This window comes from Lingula anatina, chromosome 1 (genome assembly GCF_051362555.1).
Source record: "Lingula anatina isolate TDL-2025a chromosome 1, LinAna3.0, whole genome shotgun sequence".
Classification (NCBI taxonomy): Eukaryota; Metazoa; Brachiopoda; class Lingulata; order Lingulida; family Lingulidae; genus Lingula; species Lingula anatina.
In genome coordinates, this window is record NC_141767.1 from 50,534,076 (window position 1) to 50,546,607 (window position 12,532).

At 33.6% G+C, this 12,532-nt stretch overlaps 1 protein-coding gene across 2 annotated transcripts; it reads right to left on the minus strand.

Moving 5' to 3' along the window:
- Positions 1 to 250: 250 nt before the first annotated feature.
- LOC106173167 (hsp70/Hsp90 co-chaperone CNS1 homolog) lies at positions 251 to 11,479 on the minus strand. 2 transcript variants are annotated; one of them, XM_087000333.1, is made up of 12 exons: positions 11,418 to 11,479; positions 9,699 to 9,892; positions 7,696 to 7,807; positions 7,128 to 7,289; positions 6,714 to 6,791; positions 6,248 to 6,315; positions 5,728 to 5,784; positions 5,400 to 5,486; positions 4,794 to 4,987; positions 3,171 to 3,261; positions 2,404 to 2,486; positions 251 to 1,081 (listed from the first exon to the last, which is right to left on the minus strand). In XM_087000333.1, exons 2-12 carry the CDS (start codon positions 9,858 to 9,860, stop codon positions 985 to 987), a joined length of 1,191 nt encoding a protein of 396 aa, XP_086856459.1. In that variant the 5' UTR covers positions 9,861 to 9,892; positions 11,418 to 11,479; the 3' UTR covers positions 251 to 984. The 2 variants fall into 2 exon arrangements, with proteins under 2 accessions (XP_086856459.1, XP_013409657.2); XM_013554203.2 differs by lacking the exon at positions 11,418 to 11,479 and adding an exon at positions 10,433 to 10,616.
- Positions 11,480 to 12,532: the final 1,053 nt, after the last annotated feature.

The following is a 12,532-nucleotide window of genomic DNA, read 5'->3' on the forward strand; positions in this document are numbered from 1 at the left end:
CTATATCTTTTTGGTGGAGTGCAATGTAAGCAGCATGTCTCTGTATGCCAGATATAAACCACCAAAAATGGCATTTTTTTGTGACATGAACCCAAAGGGCTCGGTATACTGGGCCCTAAATGCATAGTAGGTTTTTCCTTAAAAAAAAAAAACAAAAAAACATTGTGTTTGCAAACATGGTCAAAAACCACTATGAAATTAGGTAATTTACAAACAATTATTTTTTGACAAACATGGCTACAATAACGAGTTTTGTTTTCATTACTTTATTTATTGAAGTGATCTTAACAGTCAGTTGATAAGCTGGTCATGGTGAAAAGATATCATCTTCACAATTGTTTATTTTTTCCAGTAAAGAGTAGAACAATATGCATTTCCTGCTACAATGTATATTGCTGTTCTCAATTTACCTGTAGATGCTGAACTTCATATATAATTATTATTTTATCAGGAAAAGCCACCCATACCACTGATGGATACATACCCTCTGTATACACTGTTTAAGATCTTTTGTAATAAAATGTTTTCTTAGATAAATCTTCTTTTATAATAAAATGGTTTTCTTAAAACTGAGCATCCTCCAAAGGTATATGTATCAAAATTTGGGGCATCAATCCTTTGGTTATTTTTTAAGAAGTATCTATTGGAAATTTGTTTACCAACATCAAATATCCAATGAATAAAGATGGATCTGACCAAATACTGTTGTTACCACATACATGTATCTCTAACACTGACACTCCTAATAAACTACCACATCCCATGCATCCATTTTATGGTGCCCAGTTTCATTAAGGTCTTCTATCAGTTCATGTGCAGATTTTTCATTTCTAAGTAGAAGACTATTTTAATATGGTGACTGCAGACTTGAACTGTGTTCCTAAAGTGTTTAATGTTATACAATGTGGCATGTATTGTGATAAACATATTCTTTTAAGTTAAACAGAAACATTTCCCTTATTCAATAGCAGATAGATGCTGGTTTCATTTTCTGTATCCATATTTTGTCAAAAAGTGTGTTTCAAATTCAGATTCAGCAGCCAGTAGTATAAAGGAAGGTGTCCCTGCTTGTACCACATATCTGAAAATACAATACCAGAGTAACTTTACTAGGAGGTTAGGCTAACTTAACAGTGTAATGACATGTTAAATGTGCATTTTTTGTTTGTCAGCCTATCTGTTAGCCATTAGGTAAATGCCAAGTTGGATGCAGCCTTACATACAGACAATATGTACTATAAATGTACTAGTACATCTGCCAACATGCCAGACATAAAAGAAATTAAAATCAAAATGAAAGGACTTACATCAAATATCAACTTGAGTATCTCTAATTGATTTTTCCTTGATAGAAATAGTTCACAATGAGAAGTTATGAAATATTCTGTATACCATGAGAACCAATTACAATTATACTGTGACCCCAAGCAAATGGCAAAGACCTTTAAAGAGTAATCTATTGAAATGAGAGTCGCCTATGGATCTGTGTAATTCTGTAACTTTGATGGTACAGCTAGATGGTGTTCTTGCATGACCATATTGTAATCCTCAGAATACCAGATATAAATACAATTGCCCACATTAAGAAACTTACATGTAACTCCCTAAAGAAATTTAGCTTCAGAAATCTGCAATTTCTTATCTATATGAATTTATATTAGGCCATGCTGATTTAATTTTATGGAAGACATCATCTGGAGACCCCAAAACTAATGCCAGAGGACGAGAAAAAAATGCTTCTAAAGTGAAGGAATACCCAGCTAGAAATACAAATTGAACTACAGAACACAGTATATCAAACAAACTACACCTTTTTATTTGTGCTGAGAACACTAAAAAATAAAGAGCCAGCAATCATTTGCTTTTTCTCACTGTATTTTGATAATGACAGGGGTAATCCTAGAGAACTGATGACAACACGGCCACCACCCACTTTTGGGGGCAATATGCATGTGTAGAAGGTTCATTTCATGACAAATTCAGCAGTTCTTGCAGGAGAAGATAAACGCTTTTTTTGTGACAACCCAAGCTTTACCAGCATTTTGAATGAACACAGATGGTGACAGCAGTCAATTCTGGAGTGACCAGTAGGTGATTTTTTTTTTTTTTGGTGAACTGGCAAAAATTAATGCCTGCACAAATGTTATCCATAAAATTAATCAGTGTGACCTTAATGACAAACAGTTGTTAATCTGTCTGCATGTTCTGAATAAATGACTTGTTCTTGTCAAGGTAATCATATTATATATTATCATAAATTTGTCCTGAGAATTGATTTTTTTTGTTAGCTGTGTTTTGCTATCTGACATGCAAATTCTTGGAAAGACCACATACTTAACAAGAACATTTACCGACTTTCCAAGCAAATGCTTCCTTGTGCTGCCATAGTTAACAAGAACATACCTTTTATCTTTTAGTATACCAGCCAATGTATCGCTTGTATCTACTTTGTGTAAGCATTCTTTTTCTTTTTCTTCAAAATAAACCTGAAATTATGACAGATATCTACAGTGAGGTATCACTCATATCAATTTGATGCAAGTTCTAAATTCTCTGCAACCACTCTCTTACCAGTATAACCTGTGTTTTTCTACATATTTATTGCACAAATAAACATGGGTCATGAAGAAGTCTAGTGTTACACTTCTGACATATCATTTTACAAAAATGCTGACTTGACAAGCCCAATAAAGCAACATCCATTTCACAAAATTTTATTTGTGGTCATCTTACAATAAAACTGAATAAGTGAGCTATTATGGTTTGACTCGTATGTTTGTTACATACATTTTCATTAATACTACAAAACACAGCTGGATAACTAGCAGATAATAGCAGGTCAGAAATGAAATCATTTATTTCATACCAATAACAGTTGCATTTTTGACACAGCAGAAGCAGTGAATCAAAACTATACCATTTAATATCAGAAGCTATTTGTTACATGCATTAGGCCCCATTATGTAATTAATTTTGTTCCTTTGTAATGATTTTTTTCTGATACATCAATTACTAAAGCAACAGCAAATGATCAAAAACATAAAGGCAAAAAGTAATATCAATTAAGGAAATTATCACTTGCAAGTTAAATTAACTGCATTCAAAAGTTTGCAACATGTTGCCATTTCTGGTCTTTTTCTGATTTGCCCATACAGAAACAGAAACAGTACCTGAATTCTAGCAGGTGTATATTTCTTTTCTAAATCCCATGAGGGAGGTTCTGTATCACTGCCAAACATATGTTCAATGTGGTCACACAACCTGGAAAAAAATAATTATAACTGACAATAATTGTTTGAAAAGAATGTTTTGATAATAACTGTTCAATGTTGTCACGAGAATAATTCATAATCATAGGATTGATTCGAAGAAAGTAGCCAATTTATTAATTCACTCTAAAATAAGCATAACCCAACAGACTTTGGGAAAATAAAGAAATCACTGATTTCAACCATCAGATATTGATCAGATTTTGTGAAAATCTAAATTGTGAAAACAATCTGAAAAGCATGCCCTAATATAATCACATGTACATATATCTGCTTCCCTTTAGATATCAATGTGCATAATATGGTACCAGAGAATCCTGAGAACACACTCAGGAGACGTCACATTTAGTAAAACTGGAGCAGTAATAGAATTCATTGAGATTAAATCATCAAAAATCCCACCAGGTTAGGCTATTTCCATTTTGTGACTTTTTACCTCACTAAACCAATCAAACAGACAAGTGATGTTACTTTATGTGGCATAGGTTTCTCTCACAGCAGCACTTCACTCAATTTATAGGCCTCTGTGTGATCAATAGGATCATAATTCTTTGATTTAAAGATTGAACATTATTCTAATTATAGGTTGCAAGAGTTCCACCAGCTCATTGGAACCTCACAAATTATATCCAATCATTAGGCCAGATGGTCAAAAATCACCTACCAACACAAATGAATCAGATGCATAACATTTAGATGGGAAATATTCTCCATGAGGAATAAAACTTGTAGCAAAAATTGATTTCACAGCCCAGTAAATTAATCAGTAAGATTACATTTCTTCTTTTTTAGAGTTCATTTTTAGAGTACATTAATAATGGCTGCATATTGAATTTTATTCAATAAAATTGGTACTTTGCCTTTCTTTTTAACCAAGAATTTGTATCAACAAAGGAAATAAGATGTATCAAGTTAGTTCCCCACTTATCACTCTTATTAACTTAGGTTATCATTCTAACCCTTTTGGGCAAGGTGATGACTTTGATTAGTTCTGATTATAATTGCCACCATGATTTCTGGTTCTAGCAAACATAAGTCATTCGCAAAAACCAATGCTCAGTAAAAAAAAAAAAAAAAAAAAGACAACCACAAGAATAAACGACAATCACATTAATAAATAATGTACTATTAGGATCACTTAATTCAAATGATATTTTATGGTACATAATAAATGAATGACAATTTTCTTAAAATATAACTGACGAAAGAAAGAAAAAAATTCAACTATCTTCACTAATATATAATTTAAAAATCTATTACCAGAAAGAATAGAATCCACAGTTTCTCATTAAAAAAAAAAAAAAAAAAAAAAAAAAAAAAAAAAAAAAAAACTGTATAACAGAGACTTTCTGGACTTATGTGTTCCAAGATAAGATATTAAGAAAAGGACGAAAAGCACAAAAGTGTTTTTTTTTTAAGTTCATGAGTCATCAAAAGGACAATGATCAATGACAGATATTGTAAATGGGCATGCAAACTTACAGCATTTGGTAATTAAATTCAGAGATAAAATTGTATACACACCTCGAGTTTTCTGACACTGACTGTAAAAAATCTGTCTCTCCATACTCTGGATACAGGAATAGAACTGGCCAATGAAGCACACCAGACCCATCTAAGTTGACCTTAACACCAGCTGGATGGTGTGACTCAAGATCACTGAGACTCAAAGAAATATCCCCCTTTTTACTTGACCTGTATATAGTTACACCTCGACTCTGAAGAAAAGAGGTAAAGAATATATACTAACTTTCAAGAAGATACCATGCTTTTAAATTTTGTAATATGCATTTTACTCATTGAAGTTGACTAACACTGAAAACCCCAATGTTTTAAGGACAATCCATTGAGACTGTTATGCAACAATTATCTTTAATCAGAATCAAAGGGTGCACTCTGTTAATGTTATTGCATTCAACAAAAATCCTGGTGGAGTTAGTGCTCAATAGCTAATACAATTAATGTGTTTTGAATGCACCCAAAGAGAGAACAAGTGTACTTTCCCATTTGTAACCCTTGGACTTAAACAATGCTCAACATATATATGCACAAACACATTACTAAAATAATCAATCTCAAAGTAAATTACACAGGTAACTTTTCAGTGTGTTAATTACGTAAAGAATTCACCTTAATTGCACTAATAAGCTTCTGTTCCTTCTCGGCTTCTTTTCTTTCCTTCATTTCTGCTTTTCGTTTGTCTCGATCTTGTGATTTCTATAGAGTAAAAGCACATTTTAATAGGATATATTTTGCATGCTAATCTTTTACATAAAACAGAAGTTATAAAATCGCATTAATGCTTGTGAATTATGCACACATACCCATCTATGATGTAAATTGTTTTTCAAAATAACAGTTACAAGAAACAATACACTACTTGATGAAGCAATATCAAACCCCAGTGCTAAATCTACTGAGTATAAGAATAAAATTTTGTAGCTGACAATTTTTTTACCTTTTTCTGCTCAGCTTCAGCTCTCATTTCCAGGAGCTTTGCATTTGTCTGTTCTACCTTATTCAGTTAAGGTAGTGTGCAAATGAAAACTATATTGCAGTGTTAACAAATTAAAAGAGAATATTCTAAGTAATTCAATCAAATATAACAAACTGATCATAGAAGTAGAATAGTATTCAAAGCAATATTCAAAGCAATAATTAACTCACAATTATTATTTACAAATGAGCTGCTACTATTTCCCCATCCTCAAAATAATTTAAGTAAAAACACTGTTAAAGATTTATTACTCATTCTGTCATTATGTATTGAATTCTGAAACTGCAGAACTGACAACTATTCAGTGCAAAATGTAATAACTCATCATCACACATTACAAACCACACAAGAACATTAGCTGTTGTAAAGTTTTATTAAATTGATGTTTTAGTACACAAACTGCCATAGATATATAAAAATTACAGTTGGTGAATATAACATTACATTTTTTTTTTCAATTAAGAACAGTGTAAAAGGATACCAACAAACCACTGTCACACCACTTCATGGAATCTTCAAATCTCTTCATATTCAAACAACAGTGTGCCCCTGAAACATGACATTTGGTTGATATCAGCTAATGTTTACCTAATCACAATAATTTGAAAGTCTCAATGCACACCTATGACTGCACACCTATGAGTAGACCAATGACTGGACAAACAGAGGTTTCATGAAGCATGGATCTTGACTTCTTTTATTTGTCCTTGGTGTTTGGTTATTAATCTTTCATCAAAATTAAAAACATCTTGTCACAGAAAAGTTTCACTGAAAAATTTATTTGCATTTCTGCCAAGGGTAATATACACAGCAGTTAGTACAAAGCTTTATTTCCTTAGCTTGAAAAGTTGTTCATGTCACTGCTAAATATATCACTTTCAACCAGCCCAGTTATCTACCAAATATATCTGCACTTTACTCATCAAAATTCATTATTAATTATTTACCTCTTACAATTGCTTTCATGTGATCAGGCTTGAACTTTCTGGAAATGACACAGTCATTAAATGCAGATCTGTAATTTCCTAAATAAAAATAGAATTAGCATATAGTGTCCAAATACAGAGCAACAGAGGTGATTTTTACATATTTTATTCATATTTGTAAGCATCATAGGTTCTCAAATAATTTGAAGACACGCTTAATCATTATGTATCAGCCAATTTGTTTGCCACAGATATTTGACCATCTAAAAATCTATTCTATACTAGATCAACATAATTTTTCTTAGTGCCTTTATTTTTAAAATAATTTCGATAGTGGCTTGCCTTAATTAAAATTGCAAGTCACAGTGTAAATTCAATATCAATCTGCTAATCCATTATCTACCAAAAAATGTGCTTTTTAATAAATCTACTGACCCAAATGAAAGTGTGCAGCAGCCCTGTTTGCATACAGAATAGCATTGAAATTTTTGTCTGGACAGCCACATTTTATGGCTTCTGTGTAGTTAGCCATGGCAAAGCGGTACTTCTTGTATTTGAAATTATGGTTTCCATCCTCCTTATATGCCTCTGCCTTATCTGAAAGCAAATTTTTCAAAATCATACATTTTATCAATATCATCAAAAATCTATTGAATCGTTTAGCTGAGCTTAAGGATATATACCATGAAATAAAGAGGAGTTTGCACTGAAGTGCAAATAATGCATAAAATCCATGATTCTATTTATTTAGGTGATGTTATTGGTAAACATATGACTTAACTGGTATAAACTTAGGTGATATACTGATCAAAATAGTGCTAACAGGTATAGCTGTCATTGTGTTCAGATTTCGTTTTTTTCCTGTTGGAGGTGTCTGGATTGAAAAGTATTATACTAATTGGGTGTTGATGGCAAACAGCTTAGAGAATATCTTAGTAACAGAACACCTGACTGCAACACCTGTCAGATTGTCATGAAAAAGACAAAATGCCTGAAATGTTACCTCTTATATCATCATTGTCCTCATATCTCAATGATATCAAGCCCTGCAGTTCTGGAGACAGTGGCTTACTGTAATCAATCTCTTTCAAAAAGGCTGGATGCTGCATTAACTCCTTAAATGGAAAAATTCAAATCAGAAAACATTTAATATTCCCATAATTTAAAAGTTTGTTGTATCAGTTCAATAAGATAATTGCTATCATTATATCTGAGCTTTTATATTAAAAAATATACAGTGGAGATCAACCATTACTTGATCTTGCTGGTGTTACAATACATTCTCTATATACAGTAAACTCGTTAGCGTATGAGAGTGCGTAATTACGCGTTGTTTTGCTGTTTTTACGCATTGGCTGGAGCCCCAGCGCGTACGAATACGCACACCTTTGGCTTTGAAGATCGGCGAAGTTGACCAGTCCTTGACTGTTGAGGGTCAGACTCATGTTGAAAATGTCATAATTGATTCCCAAGTGTCTCATTTTTTTCTTAAGATATTTGAATTACCCGACTAAAACATGCTTCTTCTTTCTCTGATTGGTTATAATATGCAAGTTTTAGGTCAAAGCACGTGTGCCTCTCTTTAGTATAAACAAGGTATGAACAACGATGAAATGATCGTTTTTTTATTCACATAATTGTTCAACATTTTAATTGAGCAACCATACGTTTAGGACCAATTTAAATCACTCGCCCAGACCAAATACTTTAGGCCAGTAACCCTTGTGACTTTTGTAGTTTTAGTCGTCAGAATAAATTTTTAGTCGCATTTGACGAGCGGGCGACCGGAAATTTCTAGCTCTGCTGATTACCAGTGATGACAAAATGACGAGAAAAAGGAAAAGCAAAGGAAAAAAACAACAGTCAATTAAAAGGTTTTGTCATGCAAGGTAGGCAAAGTTATTTACTATAGATTTCAGAGTCCGACATACCTACTTGCGATGGTTGCGTTTCGCAACTAGTTTTATCAGCCGGGCAACTAAAATTTAGCTGGTAGTTGCCCGGAAACGCAAGTGACTTTCGGCTGTTCACTTACCCGGAAAATTTGAAGTGTAAAATTTATTATCACAGACAAAATAGATCGTTTATTATTGGCAGTCATTTGCCGGTTGGAAACAAAGTGGTTTGCAGCAACCGGCTAGCTCCAGATTTGGCCAGCTTAGAAAACAGTTGAACTTGAACTGCTGCGCTAACAAACATAAATAAAAATTATCTTTCAACAAACTGTGAAATAATATTCTTGTATTTTGGTTTTTTATCTTGAGATCTTTTATTTTGAGATTGTTATTATTATATTTATTTTGAGATTTTTGTTTTCAAGCCAAAAGAGGAATGTTTTCCTTTTGTTACATTTACTAGGTAGCACCAGTTACTTTTACTCTAGTCAAAGAAACACAGTATCTAGTCGTGACCTATGTGTGACCTGTCCATTTTGTTTTTGTTTTCTTTTTGTTAAATTGCAATAATAAAAGATTTTGGATAAAAGGATAGTGGGTTATTGTTATGAAAGTGAACTGTGTGATTGCATGATTATTAATACACAAAATTACACCTTGATGAGCATTTTTTAATTTTACCCCTTCATTTTGAAAATTACCCCTTCTTTTTTTGGGCAAGGGGTACGGTACTCCCTTAGAAAAATCCTACCGAGTGCACTGTATATATTGTCACTTTTCTCATAATTCTTTCAGTTTGCTAGATATTTATCATTTAATCTTCAAAATATTTGACAAGGGTGCATTGTGACTAGCATCACACCTAGGCAAATGTACTGACAGAGCCCAAAATCAAGGAGGTTCAAATTGAAATTATATGTGACCCGATTCCAAGAGATGAAGACATAGGCCTATTTGTAGCCTAGGAAGACAACAAGCACTGTCACTGGTATCCACCGACATGATGCGAAGCTGGTGGACGAGACGGATTGGGACTAAAACCATGATTACTGCCAGCACTCACACTAGTGGTACTAATAATGAAATCTATATCAGTCCATTATCATATTACCTCAACAGACAGCTCAGCATCAGATGTCTCTCCTCGAGCTAATTTATCTGCAGACTCCTTCTTCATTTTTTCTATGTATTCATCCATATCTTGGTCTAGTTTTTTTATCAACTGATTTCTTGTTTCGTCATTCATTTCACTTGTTTTCTCTTCAGATTGCATTGTTACATGTATTTCAAAAGGCAATAAAAACACTGAAAATTAAAAAATATATATATAACATGTGACAGTCAAGAAATACATGCAAATGTCCCTTTTTGTGTTACATACACTTTCAATTGTACGTTAGCTTGATCAGTGTCATTTAAGTTTTGGTCAGTCCCCCTCCTCCTACCTAATACGTTCCCCGGTACATTGTAATGGTAAAATCGCCACTACCGAAGAAGAGCTCTGTGAAATATCCAAATGATTCTATCAATATAAGTGGCAGTGACTCAGAGGCATTTCTGAACGATCAAAGTTAATTCAGAACTGTCATTACAAAACTTACTGTACACACGTACAACAGATATATATTAGTTCTTGTAGCACAAATATAGCAGCTACATGTACTTAAGCACGAAAATTCATGCGTTAGCACTTCTATTGACGATTCTGATAAGTGTTGGCAGTGCATGAATTTTAGTGCTACATGTACTTGCGTGAGGCTTTAAAAGGGAAAACGTTTTTTAAATAAATTGGCATGGAATAAATCTATTGGCTTCACAATCAAACCTACAAAATGTCTTCCTTACCATATGACCAATGTGCACTTCAACTCTGAAGTCAACTCATTCAAACACGGATTGCCACAGAACAGGTCCTTCAACTTAACCAACACGTGGATTTCCACTTCCACTTTCTAGTAAACAATGCATACGCGCGAATATATTGGTTCAATGACATTTTTCGTATGTGCATACGTCGTCTGATACTTAACATATCTGTCCCCGCCAAATGAAATAAATACTTTTTAATTATATTATGCAAATATTCATATTAAGTAAAGTATTCTCCATTTTTATTAAGAATGAATTATGAACACTCTCCGAACTTTCCTATTGCAAAATAAGCCACTTCCGGAAGGCACGTTTTTGCGAGTTTGGATTTAGAGGCTAACGTACGACCGTAGGCGTGTAAAAGTTTCTTTGTTCTGTTCTTAAGGTGAGGAGTAATGCTCAGTGTCTTTACACGCTACTTCACTTAAAAATAACAGTTTTTTTTTCTCGAGTAGAACTGAGTAGAATACCGAAATGGCATGATACAAAATTACAAAATTGAGAAGACACCCCTATGTTATTCTAGGCATCAAAATAACTCTTTTAAAAATTTGCAACCAAAATTATAGTTGCCTTGAACCAGGAAATTATCTCCGACATAATTCCCTGCTTGAACCCAACACAATGTTTCTCTACGGCTCAAGGTCTGTACGGTAGAAATATTTTTGCAACTGTGACCAGGGGTGAGAAACAGCCATTGTTCTACGCCGAAGCCATGGAAGTTTGAAGGGAATGTACATAAAAAAAAACGTGTATTGTGGGAACATTACTAATGAAACTATAAGAATAAATGTCATCTCCCTAATTATGCATATCAGAAAAAAATTCAGACTGATCAGAAAAATATAAAATTATATCTCCTGCAGGGGCAGATCCAGAGATATTTTCTGACAGTCTTCCCAATTATCTTCGTTGATCCTCTATTTTTGACCGTCTTCTGACAAAAAATAGATACCTGTACCTGTCAATGTAAACTTGAAATTCTGACTGTCTTCCAGAAGACCCAGGATACGGCCTAAATCTGCCCCTGTCCTGAAAGGTAATGCAAAACAGATTGCAATTCTTTTTAAAATATTCCTACAAGCAACTGCTATATTTCACCCAAAGTGTCCTCTCTTTACAGGCAAAAACCTGTGACCACTGACCAGTGCATCAAATTAACTATACTTCGCATCATTCAATTTTCATAGGTTTTTTCCATTAGATATTTAAATTACACGGTGCTGAAAGAGATATTTGAAAGGGATGTCATACACGACCTGAGAACAGGTTGGTCAAAGCTTTGCCAGCACTGTAGTTGGACAGTGGGTACTGTGGCACCCCTGGTGCATTGTGATATACCCAGGACAGTACATGCACTTTGATGATGAGTAGTCAGATGTCCAAAACAAAAGACCCAGGTTAAATAGATCATTCACTGTTCATGTGCGCTGCAGGGGACAGGCACAACTTGCCCATGGAGGTCACAGACTAGCATCCGCTATTATAATCCATGGCTTTCCCAATCATATATTCTCAATCATTTTCCAAAATGAACACCCACGTCTGTCGTAACTCAAGAGCTGCAAAAATATTTACCCCCTACAGAAAAACATTTATTGAGTTCAAGATAAATGTATTTGGGGTGCAGAATCCAAATAGCAAGTTATTTTAATGTTAAAAGCAACACTGAGTTGTCATTTTGAGTCATTTCATTCTTTGGTGTCACCAGTACAGAAGTAATTTATCAGATCATTACGCAAAGTTCATTTTGCTTGACAATAATTGTTATATTTTAGCTTGATGATGAAGACAAGGTAACCACTCTGTTGACCATATGGTACTTTTGAAATATCCCCCCACGGGCCACCCTGTAATTTTTATTTTAAAAATTCAAGTTTTTAATTCTTATCAAAGCTAAATTATGTGGTGACTATGATCAGTGTGTCTGTTATTCAAATTAAGTAGTTTGAAAATTTACTAACTTATTTTCTCATCTTTTTTTTTAAAAAAACCTTCAAGTTATATCACCAATGAGATTAAACAAATTTTTACCCCAGCGATAACCTCAACTCTCCTAATATTTGGTAGGCATAA